General features: G+C 51.9%; 11 protein-coding genes across 11 annotated transcripts; 4 read left to right on the top strand and 7 right to left on the bottom strand.

Moving 5' to 3' along the window:
* Nucleotides 1-378: 378 nt before the first annotated feature.
* BKA58DRAFT_408192 (uncharacterized protein) lies at nucleotides 379-2,100 on the top strand (the record flags this gene model as incomplete). The annotated part of the gene is made up of 4 exons (XM_046172072.1): nucleotides 379-763; nucleotides 812-973; nucleotides 1,034-1,758; nucleotides 1,840-2,100. 4 exons carry the CDS (start codon nucleotides 379-381, stop codon nucleotides 2,098-2,100), a joined length of 1,533 nt encoding a protein of 510 aa, XP_046032083.1.
* A 652-nt stretch (nucleotides 2,101-2,752) lies between these two features.
* On the top strand, nucleotides 2,753-4,279 carry BKA58DRAFT_374679 (cupin-like domain-containing protein). The gene is made up of 3 exons (XM_046169351.1): nucleotides 2,753-2,938; nucleotides 2,994-3,046; nucleotides 3,267-4,279. Exons 1-3 carry the CDS (start codon nucleotides 2,880-2,882, stop codon nucleotides 4,265-4,267), a joined length of 1,113 nt encoding a protein of 370 aa, XP_046032084.1. The 5' UTR covers nucleotides 2,753-2,879; the 3' UTR covers nucleotides 4,268-4,279.
* Nucleotides 4,280-6,669, bottom strand: BKA58DRAFT_374681 (uncharacterized protein). Its single transcript, XM_046169352.1, has one exon. The coding sequence runs from the start codon at nucleotides 6,474-6,476 to the stop codon at nucleotides 4,392-4,394; it is 2,085 nt and encodes a 694-aa protein (XP_046032085.1). The 5' UTR covers nucleotides 6,477-6,669; the 3' UTR covers nucleotides 4,280-4,391.
* A 1-nt stretch (nucleotide 6,670) lies between these two features.
* BKA58DRAFT_374683 (ATP dependent DNA ligase domain-containing protein) lies at nucleotides 6,671-9,875 on the top strand. Its single transcript, XM_046169353.1, has one exon. The coding sequence runs from the start codon at nucleotides 6,829-6,831 to the stop codon at nucleotides 9,805-9,807; it is 2,979 nt and encodes a 992-aa protein (XP_046032086.1). The 5' UTR covers nucleotides 6,671-6,828; the 3' UTR covers nucleotides 9,808-9,875.
* Nucleotides 9,876-11,950, bottom strand: BKA58DRAFT_417013 (uncharacterized protein). The gene is made up of 2 exons (XM_046172617.1): nucleotides 10,642-11,950; nucleotides 9,876-10,595 (listed from the first exon to the last, which is right to left on the bottom strand). Exons 1-2 carry the CDS (start codon nucleotides 11,519-11,521, stop codon nucleotides 9,901-9,903), a joined length of 1,575 nt encoding a protein of 524 aa, XP_046032087.1. The 5' UTR covers nucleotides 11,522-11,950; the 3' UTR covers nucleotides 9,876-9,900.
* A 482-nt stretch (nucleotides 11,951-12,432) lies between these two features.
* On the top strand, nucleotides 12,433-13,032 carry BKA58DRAFT_304143 (uncharacterized protein; the record flags this gene model as incomplete). The annotated part of the gene is made up of 1 exon (XM_046167006.1): nucleotides 12,433-13,032. The coding sequence occupies one exon, from the start codon at nucleotides 12,433-12,435 to the stop codon at nucleotides 13,030-13,032; it is 600 nt and encodes a 199-aa protein (XP_046032088.1).
* Nucleotides 13,033-14,115: 1,083 nt separating this feature from the next.
* Nucleotides 14,116-16,393, bottom strand: BKA58DRAFT_32465 (amine oxidase). Its single transcript, XM_046167970.1, has 3 exons — nucleotides 16,018-16,393; nucleotides 15,930-15,967; nucleotides 14,116-15,879 (listed from the first exon to the last, which is right to left on the bottom strand). Exons 1-3 carry the CDS (start codon nucleotides 16,294-16,296, stop codon nucleotides 14,499-14,501), a joined length of 1,698 nt encoding a protein of 565 aa, XP_046032089.1. The 5' UTR covers nucleotides 16,297-16,393; the 3' UTR covers nucleotides 14,116-14,498.
* Nucleotides 16,394-16,894: 501 nt separating this feature from the next.
* BKA58DRAFT_417015 (uncharacterized protein) lies at nucleotides 16,895-18,709 on the bottom strand. The gene is made up of 3 exons (XM_046172618.1): nucleotides 18,046-18,709; nucleotides 17,860-17,991; nucleotides 16,895-17,805 (listed from the first exon to the last, which is right to left on the bottom strand). Exons 1-3 carry the CDS (start codon nucleotides 18,230-18,232, stop codon nucleotides 17,027-17,029), a joined length of 1,098 nt encoding a protein of 365 aa, XP_046032090.1. The 5' UTR covers nucleotides 18,233-18,709; the 3' UTR covers nucleotides 16,895-17,026.
* A 75-nt stretch (nucleotides 18,710-18,784) lies between these two features.
* On the bottom strand, nucleotides 18,785-20,156 carry BKA58DRAFT_374692 (uncharacterized protein). Its single transcript, XM_046169354.1, has one exon. The coding sequence runs from the start codon at nucleotides 19,892-19,894 to the stop codon at nucleotides 18,923-18,925; it is 972 nt and encodes a 323-aa protein (XP_046032091.1). The 5' UTR covers nucleotides 19,895-20,156; the 3' UTR covers nucleotides 18,785-18,922.
* BKA58DRAFT_374693 (uncharacterized protein) lies at nucleotides 20,157-20,605 on the bottom strand. The gene has a single exon (XM_046169355.1). The coding sequence runs from the start codon at nucleotides 20,504-20,506 to the stop codon at nucleotides 20,276-20,278; it is 231 nt and encodes a 76-aa protein (XP_046032092.1). The 5' UTR covers nucleotides 20,507-20,605; the 3' UTR covers nucleotides 20,157-20,275.
* Nucleotides 20,606-20,797: 192 nt separating this feature from the next.
* On the bottom strand, nucleotides 20,798-23,017 carry BKA58DRAFT_374694 (uncharacterized protein). Its single transcript, XM_046169356.1, has 2 exons — nucleotides 21,973-23,017; nucleotides 20,798-21,922 (listed from the first exon to the last, which is right to left on the bottom strand). The coding sequence occupies exons 1-2, from the start codon at nucleotides 22,607-22,609 to the stop codon at nucleotides 21,078-21,080; spliced, it is 1,482 nt and encodes a 493-aa protein (XP_046032093.1). The 5' UTR covers nucleotides 22,610-23,017; the 3' UTR covers nucleotides 20,798-21,077.
* Nucleotides 23,018-23,243: the final 226 nt, after the last annotated feature.

Below are 23,243 nucleotides of genomic sequence, written 5' to 3' on the forward strand. Positions count from 1 at the left end.
GGACTTGGCATCGTATTAGCCGATATGCCTTCCTCGTCAGTACCGATTCCGCGTCATAACAGGGACTTTGCGTCGCAATGCCCCAAGCAAAGCCACTGTATTTCACCAATCGTCTTACGTGTTGCTCTAGCTAGCTCTGGTTGGAAGTTCATTACTTGGCCAAACCTAGCAAATAGCTCCATCCGGAAACTGTCACGAGATTGGAACGGGCAATTGCTTGCTCGTTTGCTTCGCAAGTATTAGGACCGAGTAGTATTGGTATAACCTTATGTTTCCGGAGTTCGGTGGACTTGGCATGTTGTGCTGGCGGAGTGATTGTATAAAATGTAATACGAGGAAGCAGGAGGTATAGTCGCAAAAAAGCAACTGACTGAAAACATGCTTTCAACATCTCTACTATTCCTGTTCGTATCGAACGCCATCGCTAATTTCGTTGACCCGCGAGACCATCCGGTCATTCGACAACACCAAGCCTTGCAGGACTGCCTCCACGCAAAAGCTGTCCCTACTACTCTCAATTCCTCCTCAGATTGGACTTCTCTCACCACAGCATACAACCTCCGTCTCCAGTACACCCCAGCGGCAGTGACAATACCAGAAACTCCGCAGCAAGTTTCCGATTCAATAACATGCGCAGCTGCAGCTGGCATCAAAGTTCAGCCCCGGTCTGGAGGACATTCGTACGGGAGCTACTCTCTCGGCGGCAAAAATGGTAGCCTGACAATCGATCTACAAAAGTTTAACGAAATATCTCTGGATAAAGGCAGGCAGCTTACTCATTTCTTCATTATCTTTGCTAACAGGTCACAAGGTACTGGTATCGTTCGAGCAGGAGGCGGCGTGCGTCTCGGAAACCTCGGACTGGGTGTATACAAGCAAGGTCAGGCCGCACTGCCTCACGGTACATTCCCGGGCGTTGGCATCGGAGGGCACTATACGCATGGAGGCTTCGGATACTCTTCTCGTCGCTGGGGTAAGTACCGCTGTTTTACAAATATATGTAACGACTCTAGCTAATCGTGATATTGTTTAGGGCTTGCACTCGACACGATCGTGGCAATGGACGTCGTACTGGCCGTTGGAACTCAACTTCACGTCACACGCACTACCCATCCCGAACTCTACTACGCTCTGCGTGGAGCTGCAGATAGCATCGGTATCGTGACTACCTTCTATCTGCAGACCCAGCCCGCTCCGGCACAGATTGTCAGCTACTCCGTGAACTTCACTTCCGCGCTGAAGTCTTCGTCTTCCGTCGCCGATATCCTTCTCCAATTGCAGAAGTTCGCCCAATCTTCTCCTCTCATGGACCGTAATATTACACTTGAGATCTACATGAACATATTCGGCACCTTCGAAGTCCGAGGCTGGTACTTTGGCGACCGCACACACTTCTCCAGCGCCGTACTTCCCGCCATGCTTGAGGGTTTGCCGAAGGCCGACAACACAACGATCGCGACCAGAAGCTGGCTCGATGCGCTGCAGGACATCGCAGAAGGCGAACCTCTTGTTGAGCCTTTGACTGGCTACAACAACCACCAGACCTTCTACACAAAGTCCGTTGTTACGAGAGAGGCAAAGCCACTTACACGGCGCGCACTGGAGAGCTTTGCTGGGTATGTCATTAGTAAGGGATTGAGCGCAGAGTCCCCGTGGGAGACGTATATCTCGCTGTATGGCGGGAGGGATAGCCAGATCAATGTTCCATCGCCTGATAGTGCGGCGTATTCGCATCGTGATTCGCTTTGGGTCTTTCAGGTAAACTCCTCTCCTCTCCCCTTCAGACAACACTTATCGGGCAGTATCCCCTAAGCAGCTAGCTAATCCCGTTATTGATAGAATATCGGTTCCTCGGCCAATATGCTTCCGCCTTTTGAGTCTGGCATCAAAGCGTTCGTGCAAGGACTCAATACCGCTTTGACAGACGCACAGCCCGATGGCGACTTTTTGGCGTACCCGAATTACCTGGATCCAGAGCTGACACCAGCTGAGGCGCATCAGTTGTACTATGGTGCTGCGACTTATGAAAAGCTAAGTGTGATTAAGGAAGCGGTAGATCCAAATAAGGTATTTTGGAATCCACAGGCGATTGGGAACTAGGTACCTCTTCTCTAAGTCTTTGAGTGCCTCAACCCGGCCCCAATTTCAACCGCAATGCGAACATATTATCCTATTCTTGCCGTGTTTGTGTACCCCTCCAAAAGACCTATCATAGACTCCAGTCCCAGATGTTCTGCCCGCATCCGCGCTCTCGTCAGCGCTTCATCCGACACAACAGCGTCCGAATCGACTAGCATCCTCAAAATGCCTTCAAGCCCCGCCTCCACAGCCCCAATCAACGGTGCGCTCTCCCCAAGATTTCGCGTCCGCGCCAAAGTCTAGCAAAGCCCGCACGATACTTGCGTAACTCTATTCCGCCGCAACGTACAAACAGTAGCTGGATACATCTACAGGTCTAGTCGGACGAGCCTCTATTAAAGCGTCTCTTGAGACCTACAAGCGCGCTCAACTCCTAAGCACTCATCGCACGATATCGAGCTGGCCTGCGTTACAGGCCGCCCACAAGATCGACACGGGAAACTTTGTAGCCCGGGCCCCGCGCACAATGAGATACTCGAGCAGATCGGTCTAGCCGTCGCACGCTGCGTCTCTTACGAAGGCGCGCAACCTTTTGGAGTCGAGGAATATGAAGTAGTTATTACTATTATAATTTATTAGTATTTTTTATTAAGCAAAACACCAAATTTTGAGCGGTGACACTCAGGTAGCTGAAAAGCTAGTCGCAAAAGGGCAAGGATCCGTTGCCAGTACATCAAAGAACGTCCCGATAACGCATCCCACTTCACGAACTTTGCGCGACTTCACATGAACGCGCAAACATGGGTCAGATGGAAGATGAAGTGATCGGACTGAAGGATGCGGAGCAGGCTGATTTCCGGTGAGTGGCTTATCAACGAGATGATTGCCCAGTTTCTTACTGATTATCTGTGAAGGCATGCGCCGACTGGCCTCGATGCGGAAGGAACATTGCAAGATGCTGTAAGAGGTGCTTCCATTTCCTCTTCATACTATGAATCATGCATTTACTTCCTTGATATTTTCATTAAGAAGTATACTCCCAAATCGTGCGACTGCTTCTCCATGCTATTCCCATTCTCTACGTCTTTCTCTCAAAAACTTTCGAAAACATCACTGTCACATGGAGCTATCCCGTGTGCCCTGACCCTTCGCGTCGCGTTTACTACCAATACTAAACCTCCATACAGACTTAATAACATCCTACCACGGCCTCAACCCCTCAACAATCGACACTCTCACCACCGAACCCTCACCCCTACAATTTATGCGCCACGTCGCCCGCAACCGACCCTTCATCGTCCGCAATGGAGCCAAAGACTTCAAAGCCAGGAAAACATGGAACGCCTCGTACCTAAAAACCGTGATGCAAGGCCAAAACGTCAACGTAGCAATCACACCCAACGGGAACGCCGATTCCGTCGTCTCTCTCCCCTCAGGTGGCGCGATATTCGTCAAACCGTATGAGACCGAAGAGCCCTTTGAGGATGTTCTAGACAAGATCAAACAACAAGAGCAAGAAGAAGACTACAGCGGTCCAACACGTTACGCGCAAACTCAAAATGACAATCTGCGTAACGAGTACTCTACGCTCTTCGCCGATGTACCCAAGAGCATACCGTTCGCGCGTATAGCACTTGAACAAGAACCCGACGCCATCAATTTCTGGCTCGGAAACTCTTATTCGACGACTGCTCTACACAAAGACAACTACGAGAACATTTACGTGCAAATCCTGGGTCAGAAGCATTTCGTTCTCTTGCCGCCGGTGGAAGCGGGATGTATTAACGAGAAGAGCGTGCTAGCCGCGACTTACACTCCGAAGGATGAAAACCTATCCCCTGAAGCGCTTAAAAACGGCGATCTGATAATGAAGGTCGATGAGCCGGAAGAATACGTCCCATTCGCAACGTGGGATCCGGATCAGCCCACTACCAACACCACGCCGTACTCCCAACACTCGCAGCCACTACGAGTAACGCTCGAAGAAGGCGACATGCTATACCTACCCGCACTATGGTACCACAAAGTAAGCCAAAGCTGCAACGAAGAAGGAATCTGTTGCGCGGTAAACTACTGGTACGATCTCGACTTCAGCGGTGGGTTCTGGAGTACCGCGAATTTCGTTCGAAGCGCCGGCTTGCTGAGCATGGAGGAAAAGACAGCGCTACAGGCAAAAGACGAGAGGTGATTGATCTGTGCATATTAACAAAAGAAACACACTGTACTACGATTAGGGGTATCTCTAGGATCTACAGTGACTATCAAGTCCAACGCCATGCTGATGCTTCTCTAACTCTCGTCTCCGTCTATTATCAATTCTTGATCTTCACTTTGATGCCAACGCCCCTGGCGCTCTGCCAAACACTGTCGCTGACTTTGACGGGCAACTTCCGTCCTTTAAGTCTCTGGTCTATCAGCCATAGACCCACGACGAACTCGTACCTGCTCAGTCTTCCAACACCTCTACTGTCTACGAGGTCCCAGACTTCTTCCAACACGGGTGTGGGTAGTCGACTCCTCGTCCAGATCTCTTTGACGAGAAGGTTCAGCACATCGGCTGATGGGTCATCGTCAGGTGGTGCACGATCAGGTGAGGGTATGTGACGACCCTTGTTGGCAGCCCATACACCTTCGTATCGTTTCCGCTCGCGTTCGGTTATCTGGTCGCGCCATCGCTTCCGCGTGCCCTCATGATGTTTGTTTGGGTGTTTTCGCCCCTTGATGCCCATGATGCGTGTGCCCTTCTTCTTGTATTTGTCGACCTTGTTGTCTTCCTCGTCGGAGGATGACGGTTCTTTGCGCATTGTAGTTCGCAGTTTGCCGGCGCTTTTCGGAGGCGACTGTTTAGGCGGCGAGGGCGATCGGTGGAACGGCGAGTGGTGATGGTGCTGTTTGCGTGGCGGGAAAAGAGGTTCGACTGACATAGGTCGAGGGGCCGGCGAGACGTTGCGAGAATGGGAGGCTAGGGCGGCGCCCATTATGGCGCTCGATAGAGACTCGCCAGTCATGTGCTGGGTAATCTGCTTGACAGACTCTCGCTGGTAGTTGTTATGGTACACTGAAGGCGACCCTGTTCTGTTTGCTGACATTGGTCGTCGGGGAGGTGAGAGCTTCTGCAGTGGAGCCATCGAGGCTGGGTTCTGGCTCTGGGTGCGAGGCTTGATTTGTATTGGGGCTGAAGGTTGGACTTTGTTCGCAGCCGGCGCAGGATCAGCTTTCCGCGCAGTCGATCGTCGCGGCGGAGGTAGAGCAGGTCTAGGCTTCTCGTCCTCCTCCTGGTCTTCTTTGGCTGACTTGAAAGAGGTGGGTGTAGACGGTGACTGATGGCTTTCTACAGACGCAGAGACTCTGCGGCGTTGTAAGGACGATGACTGCGTTGTGTCCTCCGACTTGGGCCGTGTTTGCCGCGAACCCCTCTGCGGCGGCTTTGAAGGTGGGGACGTGGACGTGTTGATTGCTGCTAACTGCACCGGCTTCTGTTTGGTTGGAGGAGACTTCAGAGGGTCCTTCTTGGGTGTATTGAAGTATGCTTGATCGCTGCTGCCATCAGCGTATTGTGGGGGCAGCTGGATCTTGTGCTTCGGTTTCGGCTTGACGGGCGGCGGTGTCTGCGTTCTGACTCTCTGCAGCGGTGCATCATCTTTCGGCTCGGGAGGCAGTTTGAACGCACGCTGCGGCTTGGGCGATTTCACGGGGGGTGGAGAGTTCTGCGCAACGCGTATCGGAGCGGAAGGCTGCTTAGTGGGTGTACTGGGTCGCGCCTGCTCAAACATCTTGACGAGCGAATCCGTTGGCGGTATGGGCATCTCGTCGGTAGCCTTGTGTTTTGGCTCTGGCCGTCGGGCATTGCGCGCAGCTGCAGGCGATTCGAGACTGTCTCTCCTCTTCCGCGACTGTGGCGTGGGCTTCTGAGACTCAAGTCTTGCAAGCACATTTCCTACGCTGCCCGAGGGGGGCAGTGCATCCCTCTCGTTTGGCTGCTGCTCGCTCATGGCGGGCGGAACAACGGCCTTGGCCTGGGGTATAGGTCGCAGAGGGCTGTGTCGAGCTGCCGCAAGCCGTGCCGCGATATTCGAAGGCGACGAGGCGCGATCGGGGTGATCGTCAGGCACGCTCAGCGACGCCGTGCTGTTCGATTTGGATAGGTTCGGCTTACTGACGCCTACGGAACCACCGGTATGGTCCTTCCGCAAGGATGCCGGATTGCCTGTGCCGACTTTGGTTGCAGCCAGCAAAGCCCCATTGTCTCCTCCAGTATACGTGTTCACCAAAGGCTTCGGTTTCGCGGGAGGTTTGGAGAAGGCTCGAGCGGCACCTTGTAGCGCAGCATCTCGTACGTTGTGTTGGGTATCGCCGGTCGACTGCGGGACCCAGCCCTGATTACGTGCAGCGCTCATTTACGGTCCATTGGATGGTGAGTAATAATGACGTATACGGGCAATTAGGGGACAGTAGTGCGGGTGTAAAAGGTATTTGGGCGCAACATGAAAGCAAAGAAACGAAGGACTAAAGGGAAAACGAGTGTTGTGGAGTCGCAATTCCCCCAGTTTCCAAGATTAGTATCGTCAGCCTTGTGAATCCACGGCGTAGGTACCCACTGGCATGGGTGACGCCTTGGGAGATGCGCTAGCTCATTGCAGCCTGATAGCCACGTGATCACGCGTGATACGGCTTCCAGGCAGCCACGACTCAGCCTTCATATACAAACAACCGTTACACCCATCAACTCACTCCTCCAATGCACTCAAAATGGCCGAAGACATACCAATGCCGGATGAGGAGGCGGTCAGAGAGAATACGCTCATGTATGGTCATGACGATGAGCTCGACGACAAGTACCCTACCCGGCCGCTGAACCTCCACAAGACGCCCCGGTTCCATACCTTGTTCACAGACCTATTCAACCCACTCATGGAAACACAAAGGAGGAAGCAGCCCGTGGGGGCTCGTCGAAGAGTTGGGCCTCATGGACACTCGAACCTGTCACCCCATGAAGCGAAACGCAACATCATCGAAAGATATATTGCAAATTGGCGAAAGCAAGTTGGAAACGACTTCTACCCCGCGATGCGTCTCATGATCCCCGAAAAGGACAGAGATCGAGCTATGTACGGTCTGAAAGAGAAGGCAATTGCCAAGATCTTGATCAAGTGCACCAGCATTGAACCCAAATCTATTGATGCCGAACACATGACGGATTGGAAGCTACCCAGTCAGCTCAGCTCAGCTTCGAATGCATCTGCGGGAGACTTTCCTGGACGATGTTACGATGTCTTGTCAATGCGGCAGATGAAGACCGAGTACAGCGACATGAGCATCGCCGAAGTCAACAATGCTCTGGATAAGCTGTCGCAGGTTGGTGCCGAAGAGGAGCAAGTCAAGATTTTCAGGCGGTTTTACCGAAGGATGAATGCGGAGGAGATGACCTGGCTCATCCGCATGATCCTCCGTCAGATGAAGATCGGCGCTACTGAGAAGACACTCCTGGACATCTGGCATCCGGACGCGGAGACACTGTTCAATATCTCGTCAAATCTGCGGCGAGTGTGCTGGGAGCTTTTCGACCAGCAGATCCGTTTAGAGGGCGAGAGCACTGAGCTGAGCTTGATGCAATGCTTCCAGCCCCAACTAGCTCAGTTTCAGGACAAAGTAGGCAACTTTGAGAAATTGGTGGCCCGTTTTCAAGCAAAGGCGGACGATGATATGTTTTGGATTGAAGAGAAGCTTGATGGGGAGCGCATGCAGCTCCATATGACTGAAGATCCCGACGCACCTGGTGGAAGGACATTCGGGTTCTGGTCACGAAAAGCCAAAGACTACGCATACCTCTACGGCAAACACTTCGAAGGCGACGAGGCCGGTGCACTTACACGTTTCATCAAAGACGCCTTCGGAAAGAAAGTAAGGAACATCATCCTCGATGGGGAGATGATTACTTGGGATATGGAGAGGAACCACATCGTGGGCTTCGGTACACTCAAGACAGCAGCAATATCCGAGAAAGAGAACAAAACCGACAAAGATACTGGTCAGCGGCCACTGTTCAGAGTATTTGATTGCGTCTATTTGAACGACAAATCACTCACACAGTACACGCTACGCGATCGACGTCGCGCCCTTGAGAGTGCCGTCAAGGGCATACATCGTCGTCTCGAGATTCACCCTTACATCGAAGCACGCTCGCATACCGAAATTGAGCCGGAGTTACGGAAGGTTGTTGCAGAGTCATCTGAGGGTCTGGTGCTAAAGAATCCGCGTTCCATGTACTGTCTCAATCAAAGGAATAACGACTGGATGAAAGTGAAGCCAGAATACATGTCAGAGTACGGCGAGTCGCTCGACTGCATAGTTATCGGCGGGTACTTTGGCACTGGGCATCGCGGTGGCGCCCACTCGTCCTTCCTCTGTGCATTGATGGAGAAGGACAAGGTAGTGGCGGACAACCCACTGTGTTATTCATTTTTCAAGGTCGGTGGTGGATTCACCCTCGAAGAGTACGCTAATATAAGGAGTCGCACGGAAGGTAAGTGGCATAAATGGGATCCTCGACATCCGCCTCCGTTCATCCAGCTGGGCGGCCACGAGAGGAACCGGCAATACGAGCGGCCAGATCAATACATTAGACCCTGCGATTCCGTCGTGCTCGAGTGCAAAGCAGCAAGCGTGGAAAATAGTGACAAATTCCGCATGACATACACGCTTCGCTTTCCCCGTTTCCAAAAACTCAAGAAAGACAAGCGATGGGATCAGGCCCTCTCAGTACAAGAGTGGCTGGAAGTACAGAGTCGGGCGGAAACAGACAAAAATGAGAAGGAAAAAGAATTCAAGATCGAGCAATCACGAAGGAAGAAGGCCAGGACAACGAAGAAGCCACTAACTGTGATCGGAAACGATACCGTCACCACACCGTATGCAGGCCCAGTGTCCAAAGTCTTCGAAGGCCTAAGCTTCTTCATAATGACCGAGCAGATTTTCCCGAAGAAGAAGTCGAAAGCAGATCTCGAAGCCCTAGTCAAAGCCAATGGCGGCAAGATCGTGCAGCGCGATTCCATGGACAAGGACCTCATCATCGTCGCAGACAAGCGACTAATCAAGGTGGCCTCGCTCGAGAAACGCGCAACGAACAACATTGTCAAGCCCGTCTGGATCCAGGATTGCATCAGGCAGAACGAAATAGACGCCACTCCCCTGCCATACCTACTTCCGTTCGAGCCGAACAGGCACATGTTTTATCTTCATGACGACGATCAACTGGACTACGAGAACAATGTGGATGAGCATGGGGATTCGTACGCGCGTGACATCGCGGACGTGGATGAGATGAGGAAGTTATTGGAGGGTGTGTCGGTCCCGGAGGATAATGAAGCGTTTGAGCGAGAGGGATTCCTAAATCAACTGGAAGACCACGGAGAGTCGTTTGCGCATCTCAAAACACATATGTTTGGTACAGTGAAAGCTGTCGTTCAGGATGATCCTGGACGTCAATCCGGGATGTTGAGGCTCAGAGTACAGCTAGCGAGAAGCTACATTCAATTCGGGGGCGGCGTGGTGACTGACAACATGGATGCGGAAGGCGTCACGCATGTCGTTGTGCTAGACGAGCAATCTTCAACCAAAGACGCAAGGACTAAGATCACTGGACTTGCCAGAATAGTCGGCGTTGCCTGGGTACAGAAGTGCTGGGATGAAGGTACCATGGTCGATGAGGAGATATACCAGTGGGGTTAAGCGTTTCTCTCAGACCCGCAGTGGGAGAATGACTATAATGCATATTTGACGATACCACGAAGCCTTCATAGCAATGCTATTGTATTCACTATCTTAAAACGTGCTCCCACTCGTTAGACCCCGCTTCCAACCTCTCTTCGTCATCTCCCCCGTACTCGTCCTCGTCACCCTAAGCTCCCTCTTCTCTACAACCAGCGCCCCTCTACTCTGCGTCAATCGTTTCCTCAGCTCATCCTCCTCTAGGCAATCCGCCTCGTTACCCAATTCCTCCCGTATCGCAGCCGAGTAATCCATGATGCTGCGCAAAAGCCCTGGTCTCCTTCCACTTCTATACATCATAGATCCGCGTCGTGTATCGAGCCACATACCGACCATGATGCAGACCCAGATGAAGTTGAATATCGAGACCATGAAGAGGAATATGTACGAGAAGCCCCATTGGTACGTCTCGCTAGGCTTACAAGATCCGTGGTCCAGCAGGTAGTACCCAGTGTAAGAGTGATTCACATCTGGACGTTTCTCAAAGGCGTACTGGAGTGGGAGAAAGTCGTTAAGCTTTTTGCCGGAGTCTAGTCCAAGGCTCTCGATGGGGAAGGTTGCGATGGCGAGGCTGTAAGAAGTCGGCGTCGTCACGCCGTCAAATACAAAGTCTGCCGTGATATTCAAGTTGGGATTGCCATTGGTCATGTTAAAACCGCGGGTGGGTATGGCCTCAGCCAATAGTACTTTAGTGTCTGAACCTTGCGTCATGAAACCTGTCACGTTCCAATTGCCGAACTGACTCCGATCTGTACTACGTTAGCTGAGAGCCAGAGTAACTTCTAGCATACGTACAATGATGAACGGCATCAATAAGCGGCTGATCATCCGCTGTGACAACGAGGGGTGCTTTCAAACCCACCCTATCGGCGTCCTCGATGATGTAAGCCACGTCCTTGGCCTTGCTCCATTCCATGAGATTACCATCGATATCTTCAATGTAAGGTTTGTAAGTCGTGATATAACCCGTCATGGCTGCCATTAGCGTTGGAAAAGCGATAACATAGAGGGTGGAAAGCAGCATCGAAAGGATAGCCAGCCAACGGAAAAACCGCTTCCAAGTGCCTGCCCCATAAGCCAGGAACTCTTTCCCTAAAACACCAAACGTAGCCATTGTTGTTGTCTCGAAGGCTAGAGCGGCGTATAATTTGTACGATGTGTGATGCATCTCCATGTGATATACAAGCCACTCGTTGAAGACGCGATAATTGGCCCATGCCAGTAAGAGTTGGCCACCTCTTCCAATGATCAAGTCCCAGGCAACGTCGATGACCTTTACCTGCGTAAAGGTGAGGGCGCCGAAACTCAGGTTCGGTGTAAAGAAGTAGGAGGAATCCATGATGCGCCATGTTGCTCCGGTGGCTTCTTTCCATAGGCCGTTCGGGTAACAGTCTCGTCCCTTGATGTAGCCCTGCGATACCGTTTCTGCCGCAGCAGCGAGGCCGACAATGCAGGCGAGCGCAAGAGGGAGTGCCAGTAAGATAACGGTTACTCGCCAAGGGAAGGGTGACCATTTCTCGTAGAATGTCGTCCTGCGATCTTTTTCAGGCCATGCGTGAGGCGCGTCGGACTTGGCATCGCTGTGGTTGTCAGCCACGGTAAGCAGGTCAGCGCTCCTTCGCGCATCGTCATCAACGTCCTGGCGAACGGCAGAGAATTGCGTCGTAGACTTCATTTCTGAAGCGAAGCGGTACGCGATGCATACCAAGAAGATAAATCATGAGCGGACGGGGCGAAGTCAGCCTTATCTGAGACGACTTGCAGATCGGGCGTATTCTCAGGCGTCCTGCCAGTCCGGGGATTTGCGCAAGGCGCAGCGTCCGCAGTTGGGGGCCAAATACCTACCAACGAAAATAACCTTCCTTTTCGCAATGAGTAACTGGCGGCATGTCTCAGTTAGTTACAATAATTCAATGCCATGAGTGCGTCATAGAGCTTGTTGATGAAATCACAGCGTCGGCGACAACAGCAGCTGCAACGGTGCGGTCGTTCATCCTGGAGGGTGAGCATGCCGGATCGTTTGGGTGCACGCCATTGTGTGTACGAGACTGTCTTCTGCCTAGTATTTAAGGATGGGCGTCGGAGTTCACAATCGTGAGGACTGTGGCAGCGTACTTATAAAGTCCCCTGACACGCCCGCAAACCCGGAAGCCACACCCTTACGCCAAGACACTAACAGTATAGTACCCATAGCAGTGAAAGTCATCAAGCTGCCATCAAGCTTCATCATCCTATGAGACAAAATAAGGATACCCCTCTGGGCGATAGGCGATCTGACCCCGGATCCTCAATGAAGTATATATTGAGTTCTCGCCGGCAAACAGCTGTCTTCGGTATAGCGCAGCGCACCCCGCTTCCAGGCAGGGCAGGTACCTGGCCAGGAGGTACAAAGGCCGATAGCACTTCATATCTTGTCTGACAAGATGATTCGCTCGTAACACCGTCGTCACGCGACAGTTCCCTGCGATAATACGATGTCGCGGATGCAGCCTTGCGGTTATCTGTCCCTGCGACAGCAACTTCATGACTTTGACTGTCCCGCGTCCTCCTCTTCGCAGTCCAAGCCAGCCACATGAAAAGCTAACAATGGCAAGCATCTGGACCACCCGCACAACTCTCCTAACAGGCCTCGTCATCTCCCTCCTCGGCGCCTTCTACATCTACCAGTCTCCCACGCCGCTCAACTTCAGCATGCCACATCCAAGTTCCAGTCGAACCAGCATACCTGGGTTAGAGTTTACACTAAGCCAAATATCTCGTTCTCCACCCACTCTACTCGTCAAGCTCAAGAATACCAGTCCAGATACTCCTTACACCGTTTTGAAATGGAATACACCGCTTGACGACTCCGCACTCAACACTGGCGTTTTCACGGTTACTGAGGCGGAGGGTAGGAAGGAGGTGGAGCAGACCGTTTTGCAGGTTAATCGAAAGATGCCGCCGCCGCAGGGGTCGCTTGTTACGATCGCTCCTGGAACGGAAGAAGAGGTTGAGGTCGTTTTTGAGAAGCCGTGGATGCCTGAGCGCAAACCGGCAAAGTACAGGGTTCAAGCGAAGGGAATATGGAAGGGTGTCTGGGGGAAGTATGGGGATGAAGTCACGAAGGAAGAGTTGTATGCTTATGCCGATAGCCCATTCAGTGGATGGAGGTTTGCGACGGGTGAGGTGGTCATGGAGGTAGAGTGAAGAGATCAGGATGCTGAAGTGTGTAAGTGGCAAAGCAATTTACAGTATTTGATTGTTTCTGTAATGACAGATTCCTGTTTGTTCTTCGTTGACTAGCAGCCTGCTGATAGCCCGACCGCCCAGCAGCTGCTGTGTAAATTCTTTCTCCTCGATCGCATCGCCCCCTCGCTTCAGCTTCACGCTTTCCACAGTTCTACAGTTCAGCCCAGCCGAACCATCATAGGATCTTGCACTGTAGTAATATCTGCCACAGATACTATAACACGTCAGTACCTCATCGCCTTTCTCATCGTCCAGGTCATATACCTTGCTTGGTTTGCCCATGCGTTCCCTTATCGAGACTCGTGACTTGCTCGACGCGGTTGAGGAGTAGGTCGATGAACCGTAGGTTGATGTGCGTTCCATTTTGTATGGCGAGTAGGTATATGCGTATGTATGTATGTGTTTGTTCGTAGGTGTTTGAAACGGTCAAAAAAAAAAGGAAAGACGACTCGGTATGTCCAGCAGTAAGGAAAGTGGTATAGGAAGGAATGACTTGATGATGATACTCCTCCACAGCAGCAGCGAAAAACCCAGAATATATACTCAAGTATCTACCCAAACCTTCAGCCCAACTCCCATCAAGTTTGGTTGATCGACCCTCATCGACCTCGCAGATCCTCACCCAGTCCAGCCCAGCTCCATCGCCGTCCCAATCCATCACCCACCTTCACCAAAAGTTCTCTAAACTTTAAACTTTATTCCAACACCCGGGTCAACATGCCACCCAATAACGGTCGCAACTTCCTTCTGGCATGCGCCAACGGCCCAGATCCGCTATCCGCTTAAACCCGTATTTCGCCTCCGCGCGAACGAAAAAGCAACCACGCAACAACGAACTTGGGCCCAGGGCCAGGGGTGGAGGAGAGCTGAGCAAGTCTGAAACGCGGAGCATCGCGCCAACGGCAGCGGGCGGTTGAACCCCGTCTGTAGTTCGGATTCGGTGCGAAGGCCACAATGCGGTTTAGCTCGCATACATATTCAGAATACGGGTTGCTGGAATATGCAGGTATGTCTGAATGAAGGAATAATTGATTGGGCATGGTGGGGATAGTGGGGATGGAAATGCCTGCGGAAGCGGAAGTTAAATCAGGATCTTTGGTGATGCGTTGGATTGTTGCGCGATGCGCGAGGTTTGCGACGACTCATGCAGATGACCCACCGGCATAATTTTTGTTCGGGGAAAACTTCGCACTTTGGGTGAGAACGTCGTATGATCGTGAAAGAGAATGCGATTTTGATATAGACTGGGATCTGAACTTGGTTCCCGAGGTCGCAGTGGTTGTTGAAGCTGTACTGTTGTATGCGGGAAAGTGATGATAGCTTTGAGTAAAAGAAGATGTTCCATTACGACCATCGCAAGCAAGCCGGGAAAGCGTGGTTACAGTACCCTGAAGCAAGCCCATCCGCCATAGTCCAATACTATCTCAATTCCCATCAAGTCCATAAGCTTGCAATACGCGTTTCGCGACGCCCTCTCCACTCCAATACGCCCCCGTCACCGTCCCCAATGCAACAAACGGCGCGCAATGCTCTCCCGCCAACCAAACACCGCGTTCAGGCAAGCCTCTTCGTAACGTCTCCACATCTTCGTCACCCTTCTCAAGCCCTACCTGGAAATTGCAGTAGGAGCCATACCCGGCGAGTTCGTCATTCGCCCAGGCTGTTGCTAGGATGGCTGTAGGGATGCAGGAGGGGTCGTTGGGGTTGTAGTTGGGGAGTTTGGTGTAGTAGGGTGCGAAGAAGGAATTTAGGAGGGTATTGTGCTTTACTTCGGGATTGGAGGCGATGAGTTGTGCAATATGCAGGCTGGTTGGGCCAAAGGTGTAGAAGAGGAGGGTTGGGTGGGCTGTTCCTTCTGGCAGGGCGGCGAGATTTACGGCCTCTTGGTCCCAGGATTCGGGGTTTGTTTCAGATGCATAGGTTGGATGTGTCCAGTGTGTGAAGCCTGGGTAGTGAGCTGGGTTGACTGATGAGTCTGTCGTTTGGTGGATGGGCGCCGTTGTTGCTGTTACGTTTGGTTTGCTGGGGTCGCGGGACGCGGATGGCGAGGTTGAATCGTTAGTGATGGACTCATTCCAGAAGGCCTTTGGAAAGCTGATGTACACCTTGTCTAGATGCCCATACCCTAGACTTCCCACAGCGTCCGTCAGTTGTTTCGGTAACTCTGGGACGAAGGCTCCGGGATTACGCTTTAACCAGCCCAGTGGAGCCGTCATGACGACCTCGTCAAAGGTCATGGTTCGTTGGCCTTGAATTTCGACAGTGACACGTGTATCCTCGGCTTTGCCTTCTGATACGATCCGCTTCACTTTATGCTCAAACAGGATCGTCGCGTTCTTCAGTGCCGGCTCAGCGATTTTCTTCAGTACCTTGTCGTATGTAGATGCAACGAAGAGATTCTCGCCGTCGATACACTCTTCGAGCCAGAAGAACTTTAGGCTTTGCCTCTGAACGGGCGAGCCTACGAAAGCACCCCACATCTCCGCCATTTGGAGTATGGTTTGCCGTTGCTTCTTTGCTTCCTCGTCGTTATTGGGAAACATTTCTACGACTTGTTCTTGGAAGTAGTCAAACAAACTTTTGTCCGTGGGTATCGTCGCCGAGGTTTCGTTCGACAACTTCATAGCTCGCTCAATGATGGTCCAGACATGTTCCGTATTCTGTGCCGCGTCTTTGTCTGACATGTGATTTCCCTGGCCGTCGAAGACTGATTGGCGGCCATCCCAGTTCATGGTAGTAGTTTTGGTTTCTTTGGCCAGATCTAGTATAGGGTTGTCGTCGGTACCATGTATCCAGTTCGGGCCACTGGGGGGACATTCAGTTCATGCAAGCTACATAGAAAGTCGCGAACTTACAGGTCAACCCTATGGCCTAGCTCATCGCTTTGACATAACTGATAGTTCATTAGCGTGTGTCAAAACCTACACAGCTAGTTATACATACTCTCCCACCAACCCGCTTCCGTCCTTCCAACATTGTCACTTTAACGCCCTGTTTCAGCAGCAGATCCGCACATCTTAGTCCAGCGACACCAGCGCCGACAACGCAAACATGCGGTATCTTGCCCGCCGCTCTCCTGATCATATTCGCCTCATCCATGTAGCCGTGATTATGTGGCGAAGTAGACAGGTCCTTCGAGATTCGAGTCTGACTCTCAGGCGTGGTTCTATCAATCGCCATGTCAGCCCTGCGAACTGCATTCTCGTTGCCAATGTTCCCCATGTTGATGGTGTGCGATCAAAAGTGAATAAGACGATTGTATTGATAAAGGATAAAGGGGCCCGAAATGACGCGTTTTAGAGTAGACCAGAATTATGTTGACAAGCAAGGCTGCCAGATCAGTCGCCGCGAAACGTGGTTCCGAGAGTAAAGGTACAGCGTGGTTGCCACGCTAGTGGCAATGCGTAAACTGTGCTTCAGAGTATAGGATGTTGGCTGCAAACGGAGGGGGATGAGGAGAAGACAGGAAGAAATATTGGAACAGGAAATTTTGCGTTGGCGAAAAGGCTGCTATAGAAACGGTAGTCTGAGTGGCACGGTACTTCAAGTGCGGATAACCGTTCACGTACCTTGGAATTTGTCTAGCCTGGAAGAGGAAGCGGTTTGTCAAATCTTGGTCTTGTGACAACTGCGAACCAACGTATTGTTTCAGTAATGCCAACGTGATGCTATTATGTTGGAAGTGAGGCGTGATAAGATAGATGTTGTACGCTGTCAGGCGTATGCACGTCAGATCGCGAACGGCAGGCGCGACGCTAACTTTAGTTAGTGCCACGAGGCCGAACCAGGCACATGATTGGACGAAATGGAAGATGAACTTGAGCTCAACGCTTTAGATTTCTATCTGAAGAGTACACTACGAGTATTGTCCTCGTACATGGTGGCATGTTATTGCCGTGGTATCATATCTCATCCATCATCCATCAAGATCGTTCATTCCTCCACGTCGCACCTATTTGTCCTTGGAGCCGATGTGAAGCTTATTCTTCATCTTCTCCTTCAAGTGCGACATCTTTCCACCCTTCTCCTCGCCGCTTGGGGACGTAGTCAAATCAGCAGACTCGGACTTGCGACCTGAGTGCTCTCCAGTCAAACCTGCGGCACCGTCAGTACTACCCCGACTTTGTCCGGGTTCCCGTGTCCACAAACCAGAGGCAGCGTTCTGTTTGGCAGCAGCCGCTTCGAAGTTGCTGCTGTCAGAAGGAACGCCTGTTGATGTCCACTCTGGAGTGTCGCGGTTCGCAGAGGCCTTCTCGGCATCAGTCTTAGTGTCGGTACCAGCGCCACCCGCGTATGTGCTTGAAGCACCGGTTACAGAGTCGGGAGCAGTAGTCTTAATGGCGGGGTCAGGGCTGGTAGTTGTGGTTGTGGTGGAACCAGGAGCCGCAGGAGTAACATCGCTGGGACCAGTAGGCCCAGCACCTGGTGCACCTGAACGACTGATGTCGTCAAGCGGGGTGTCCTTCCAGATCTTGTCCGTTACTCCAGCCTTGTCGGTGATGCCAGTGCTCTGAGTTGTAGAGGAGGTAGCGCCAGTGTTGGACGTAGCAGTGTCAGGATTGAGGGGCACGATGGGCATGCCAACGTAGGACGGGTCCTTGCTGTCTGAGTAGATCTTGGGGTCGGTCGATGTTTCGGTCATAGTCTCGGTCGGTCCCTTGGTGGTAGGGTCGAGCTTCAGGAACTCATCTGAACCAGAGGTCTTCTCGGCTGCCTGCTCGGTCGCCTTGGCTGTGCGATACATCAGTATTTTGGTCTAGTATGCATCGATTGCCGAATACTTACCATCGTTGCCTTGGTCAAAGGGCTCTGTTACAGTTCCCTTACCGAGCTCTCCAGAAACAGGCTCCTTGCCCGCAGTCTCGTTGTTCGAGTAGTCGAGGAAAGTTCCCTTGTCAGCGGTCGCTAGAGGGGTCGCTATGAAGCGGGGTCAGCATAGGCCTTCCAATGCGCGGGTTCGTGGGGGCTCACCAAGATTGCCCTGGTCGTAGGGCTGAGTGACAGTGCCCTGACCCTGCTCACCGGAGATAGGCTCCTTGCCGGCAGTTTCGTTGTTCTTGGTCTGGTCGACTGCCTCGTCGGTCTTGGTCTGGTCGCCGTAGATGAGTTTCGAGGCTGCGCCAGCAGCATTGCTTGCGAGGTTGGTGATGGTCTCCATTCTGGCTGTGTTTTATGAGGGTCAATTGTAAGAGTTGAGAGAATGAAGTGAGGGAAACTGGGTATCGTGAGTATGCGCGGAGTCAAAGAGTCCGTGTTGGCGCGTTATGAAGGCAGGCACGCGGGCAGTGACGTAGGTTCCTGCCGTGCCTGCGTTTGTCCCTGTTCTACCTACCCAGAATTAAGCCACAGCCAACATCAACACCAACGGGATAATCTACAGCGAGTAACGATGTGGGGCTCATTTTAAGCGTATACCCTGATTTAACCTCAATCAAGCTCGACAATGCCGCCAACATACCAATCAATCTCATGCACTGCAGCGGCCCGGAGCAGCGTCCAGGCGCTTTCAATGGCTGGCATGTGCGGGTATCTGGATTTAGAGCAAGGCGTACCACCCTAGATCTTGGGCTTCGTAATTGTGATCAGCTTGCTGCCCATGCTGGAAGCTCGAATCTCGGCCTCGCTGGTTGAAAGCGACGCGGCTGGGTTGACGTCACAACTGACTGCAAACATGTCAAACATCAGTCTTGGCGCGTTCTCATGCGTGCCGCGATCACGGCCAGCGCCCTCCACATGCAACTCTACGCAAACGTTTCGACGTTTTCGCATTGTAACGACACGTATTTTCTGCGAATAGAAGAATTGCTAGTCGACATCACCATCTTGCCCTCATTGTAGTTATGCCCTGCTAATCCTCCGCTACCATTAGATCCCAACCGTCCATTCCATCCGTCCGCTCAACCTCCTCCATATACTCTGCGCGATCCGCTTCCCAGCCTCCATCAAGCATCTCGAAATGGAAAAAGGCAACGCGTCCCCCAACTGTGCGGGGCCACTGGCCAGAGTGCTCGCGCAAGATCTTGTCTATATCCCATAGCTCGCCCATGTCTGCCTCGAAACGCACCGGAACATCGCCGCGCACCACCGCCTTTATAACGTCGACGAAGTCATCGACTACAGAAACCCCCCACTGCTCGCCCCTCCGGCGTGTCAGTTCTTCAGCGCCTTCCTGCCATAGCGCAGCCCCAATCATGGCATTGCAGAGGAGCTGACTGGCTCTCTTAGTAGGGGCATGTAAGACCAAGGAGAAAGAACCCGTTGGCAGGTCCATAATCCATGGCATCCTTGCTTCGTGTATCCACGCTGCAACTTCCTCGAGACAGCGCCGGACATCGCCGGAACGCTCGCTATTGGGGTTAAGCACAGTCCCCCAGATGTCGACGCGTCGCTCTATCCGAAGTCTAGGATTTTCGAGCAAATATGGAACAAGACCGCGTGCGTGGGTCTGGGAGAGTCCTATGCTCGTGTAATCTTTCTGGATAACAATTTTGCGCACTTGCGCACGCTTTTGGGATGTAAGACGCTCAAGGAATTGAATGGCAGCTGCCGCTGCCGAGAAGTATTCTTTGAATCTCTTAATGCGACCATTGTGGAAAGATCTACGTTCTGGTGCGGCTGGAAGATATTTCGCAACCCTGTCAATGTCTCCTTTATTTGGAATCCACCAAAGCGTGGGCTTCCAGTCGATAATCTGGAATAGGGTGTCTTTAGTGTACAGTGGTGGCCGAGAGTGACTTCCGCTCTGGTCGTCGTAATCATCCTCGTACTCCTCTTCATTTTCGTCATCCATAAGCGGGTCATAATTCAACGGAGCGGTCATCCTCGCGAATGGATCGTACGCTTTGGAAACGAAGCGCTCGAACGCTAGATGCGCAGCGATGATCTGAATAAGATCCTAAAGTATAGCATCTTTGACAAGATAATCCAATCTCCACACATGGTAAAGGTGGCCTTCCTTTAAGCCCGTTCTACCCTCCTTGATAACCGTTTTCTCTAGCTCTTCCACCGCTGTGTTGCCTGGATACCTCGATCGCAGCGCTCTCAAGGCTTCTCGTGTGACAAGTGGATATGCATTTGATAGCATTATATGGAGACAGTAATTCCGCCCTTCCAGGAGATGGCGTTACAACGAGGTTACAGAGCTTGAAGTCGTGGCGCCAGGAATCTGCGGAAGGACCTTGAATCGGAGCGTGTTTGATTCCTACGCCAACCCGTCTATCTTTATTGTCACTCTTTTGCAGGTGTTGATCAACGCGACATCGATCTTTTGTACATTATCTAGCCGAAACTTTTGAGCCGATGGATCGTAGATATACCCTTGCTCTTGATGCGTATAGTAGTCATAGATTTCATCTCGCAGTTCTCGTGGCAGGCAGAAGATGAGAGACTGGTGCTGATCACAAGTCTTCGATAGCGTCGCGTCTTTTGCCATGATGGAGAGGGTTTCCCGGAACTAAGCGCTTGTAATGGGACTTTAGAGGCAAGACACAGAAGCGGCGTCGCAAATGCTTCGAATGGCTTTTGAAATGCGATAGTCCGGGATATCTAGACTTTTTTTACATGAGGAAACGTGAAACTCGGTACCAGTCATACTAGTCCCAAGGGCGCTGCCGAGGGTGCTGCAGCGGAGGTGTATCACGATACCGTAGACCCCAAAAGCGGTATGGCCGATGCTGAATCCTTTTAGTCACAGAGGGACCGGTGGAAAGTTTTAATCACCCAGCCGGTGCAAACATGCTGGATTATTAGACGAGGATGTGGTTGCGCATGTGAGACATTATTACCAATTCTTAGCAACTGAAGACTCCGAGAAAGCGTTGGAACACTACTTGCTCATAAGGCCAGAGTGAACAAACTTAACTCACAGTGAGTCTCAACTACATATGTTCACTGACCATCGAACGGCATTGTCATGCAAGTAGGGTCTCCGCAAATCAACCCTCTGGTACCCGGTTTCTATCACTCATTCTCTACCGAAACGTCCCAGCCTTCCGTTCATTTGTCTAGTCCTCCTCTTCAAGTGACAGTTCGTGTCCAGCATGCTCAGTGGTAAGCTTCACATATACGTCTTCGCTATCTGCGGGCCATTCGCCGACATGGTCGTCCAGAAGCTGGTTGATATCCCATGCATGTCCCATATCCGCCTCAACTCTTGCAGGAAGCTCGCCTGTAACCATCTTCTTAACACCATCCGCAAAGCCTCTATACATTGGATAGGCGACATATTTGGAACTGTGACCCATCCTATGCTTGAGTATAGTGCAGCCCTCGTCCCAAATGGCAATCTTAATAAGAAGGTCGCTCAGCCGTTGGCTCGCTCGAGGTGTGGGGCCGTGAAGAATCAAGGAAAAGGATCCAGGCGGCATCCCGAGCCTCTCGAGGAACTTGGTTTCAGAAAACCAGGGCGCAATCTCCTCGATTCCTTCTTCCAAAGATACGCGATCGAACAAGTCGTGCTGGAAAAATACATCTACCCTTCTCTCGATCCGAATCTTGAGATTTTCACGGCAGAGAGGGATAAGGCCTCTAGCGTGAGTCTTCCCATCTGCCACGCTTTTTCTGTCTTCATTAATAACAACACTGCGTAGATGCATCCGAGTGGCTGGTGGCAAGCGCTCTAAGAATTGAATAGCCACCGCGGTAGCCGAAAAGTAGGTCTCATCCCGACAACGGCACCGCGACCATCCATCAAAGTCCTTTCCTGGTCGAGGCAGCCATGAGTGAAATTCGGCGATCATGTCGAGCTCAGCGCGATCCGGCATTCGCCATGGGTCCGGACGCCATCCAAGCGCTAATGCCTGAATGGCTCGATTTGGGTACGCCGGATCTTGATATACAATCCAATCGGCTGTGCAAAGTCAAAAAACTGCTCAACATGACAAGTCAATGGACGCTTACCGTCGTCTTCTTCAAGCTCCTTGGTGTAGTCTTTGGAAGTCAGCCGCCAGAAGTCTGGTTGGGTGGAAAGGATTTGTAGCAAGTCTTGGCGTAGAGTTGAGTGCGCTGTATAGTCTATACTCCAAATTTTGCGTGAATTAAACAATTTTCCCCCTTCGAGCCAGTCGATCCTGGCACCCATCTCGATGAACGCTTTCTCATCACTCATCTCGATAAATCCCTTTTCAATCTCCTCCGCCGCAGTACTATCCGGATGCAACTCCCGTAGGCGCTGTATAGCTTCGACCGTGACCAGAGGACGGGACCAACAAAACATACGTCGGAGAGGTCGTTCTCGTTCACGGAGAAGATGATCCCATACAGTCGCGTTCGAGAATTTGCTACCAGCTGTGGGCAAATCGAGCATCGTACGAAAGATAACCCTATTCACCTGCAGAGCTAGGCCCTCCATCTCGGTCACAGTCTTCTTGCAAGTGTACTGCAAACTCAAATTGATCGGATGTCCGCTAGCCTGTCGAAGCTTGTCAGACGTGGCATCGTGGTGATAGCCATTTTCCTCAAGGACGTAGTAGTGGTAGATCTCATCGCGCAACTCCCGCGGGAGACGGAAGAGAAAGGATTCGTTTTGTTCGTTCATTCTGATGAGGCGATGTTGGTGTTTCGAAATGTTACCGTGTTGAGGGCGGACAGGTGGTGAATAGATGTCCAAGCGTATGTCTAGTGGCCGCTGTGCGCTGTCGACGTGTCGCCCGGTAAAGTTTAATCGATGAGCAGTACAAGCTGACGAATTGTAGTGTGTTTCGTAGCAACAATGTCCCGAAGGGCTTTAGAAACTGACGGTAGCAATCCCGCTCGCGCATACGGTCGATGTCGATGGCTGCGAGGAGTTGAAGTTGGTAGGCGAAGGGCGCTTGCAATTCGGAGGGCGGCATCACCAAAGAATGCGCCCCTTATCTCCAATTCATCTCGCTCATGGCAGGAGACACAAACTGTACGCACATACAAGACGTCCAGAATGGTTGGGCACATAAACTTTGAGGAGCGGTGGTTGGGAAGTGGGACGGGCAGTTTGCCGGCGACAGGCGGCAGTCTGACTCAACCACCCAACCATCCAACCACCCAGCGAGGAAGTAACGAGCGCTCGGGTTTGACAGCAACGGTTATCGTCACATAACGGTGCAATCAATCGCTTCGACCACGCTCAAACCATGCTGTCGATTCCATCGGCCTTCCAGAACGAGGTGAAACAAAAGTCAAACTTTACTCAAGGC

This window comes from Alternaria rosae (genome assembly GCF_020736505.1).
Source record: "Alternaria rosae strain MPI-PUGE-AT-0040 chromosome Unknown BKA58scaffold_1, whole genome shotgun sequence".
NCBI lineage: Eukaryota > Fungi > Ascomycota > Dothideomycetes > Pleosporales > Pleosporaceae > Alternaria > Alternaria rosae.

What these genes read in the sequence shown, in the direction of transcription:
- BKA58DRAFT_417015 (XM_046172618.1), bottom strand. Translation starts at nt 18,232, where the DNA reads ATGGAGACCATCACCAACCTCGCAAGCAATGCTGCTGGCGCAGCCTCG. An exon ending in CTACGACCAGGGCAATCTTG is followed by an intron (nt 17,992 to 18,045) that starts GTGAGCCCCCAC and finishes CCCGCTTCATAG; the next exon opens with CGACCCCTCTAGCGACCGCT. An exon ending in CTTTGACCAAGGCAACGATG is followed by an intron (nt 17,806 to 17,859) that starts GTAAGTATTCGG and finishes TGTATCGCACAG; the next exon opens with CCAAGGCGACCGAGCAGGCA.
- BKA58DRAFT_374679 (XM_046169351.1), top strand. Translation starts at nt 2,880, where the DNA reads ATGGGTCAGATGGAAGATGAAGTGATCGGACTGAAGGATGCGGAGCAG. An exon ending in GCGGAGCAGGCTGATTTCCG is followed by an intron (nt 2,939 to 2,993) that starts GTGAGTGGCTTA and finishes TTATCTGTGAAG; the next exon opens with GCATGCGCCGACTGGCCTCG. An exon ending in ATTGCAAGATGCTGTAAGAG is followed by an intron (nt 3,047 to 3,266) that starts GTGCTTCCATTT and finishes ACCTCCATACAG; the next exon opens with ACTTAATAACATCCTACCAC.
- BKA58DRAFT_374694 (XM_046169356.1), bottom strand. Translation starts at nt 22,609, where the DNA reads ATGAACGAACAAAACGAATCCTTTCTCTTCCGTCTCCCGCGGGAGTTG. An exon ending in GGAGCTTGAAGAAGACGACG is followed by an intron (nt 21,923 to 21,972) that starts GTAAGCGTCCAT and finishes GACTTTGCACAG; the next exon opens with CCGATTGGATTGTATATCAA.
- BKA58DRAFT_374693 (XM_046169355.1), bottom strand. Translation starts at nt 20,506, where the DNA reads ATGGCAAAAGACGCGACGCTATCGAAGACTTGTGATCAGCACCAGTCT.
- BKA58DRAFT_32465 (XM_046167970.1), bottom strand. Translation starts at nt 16,296, where the DNA reads ATGGGGAACATTGGCAACGAGAATGCAGTTCGCAGGGCTGACATGGCG. An exon ending in GGAAGCGGGTTGGTGGGAGA is followed by an intron (nt 15,968 to 16,017) that starts GTATGTATAACT and finishes ATGAACTATCAG; the next exon opens with TTATGTCAAAGCGATGAGCT. An exon ending in CTAGGCCATAGGGTTGACCT is followed by an intron (nt 15,880 to 15,929) that starts GTAAGTTCGCGA and finishes ATGTCCCCCCAG; the next exon opens with TGGCCCGAACTGGATACATG.
- BKA58DRAFT_374692 (XM_046169354.1), bottom strand. Translation starts at nt 19,894, where the DNA reads ATGACCGCTCCGTTGAATTATGACCCGCTTATGGATGACGAAAATGAA.
- BKA58DRAFT_417013 (XM_046172617.1), bottom strand. Translation starts at nt 11,521, where the DNA reads ATGAAGTCTACGACGCAATTCTCTGCCGTTCGCCAGGACGTTGATGAC. An exon ending in TATTGATGCCGTTCATCATT is followed by an intron (nt 10,596 to 10,641) that starts GTACGTATGCTA and finishes AACGTAGTACAG; the next exon opens with ATCGGAGTCAGTTCGGCAAT.
- BKA58DRAFT_374681 (XM_046169352.1), bottom strand. Translation starts at nt 6,476, where the DNA reads ATGAGCGCTGCACGTAATCAGGGCTGGGTCCCGCAGTCGACCGGCGAT.
- BKA58DRAFT_374683 (XM_046169353.1), top strand. Translation starts at nt 6,829, where the DNA reads ATGGCCGAAGACATACCAATGCCGGATGAGGAGGCGGTCAGAGAGAAT.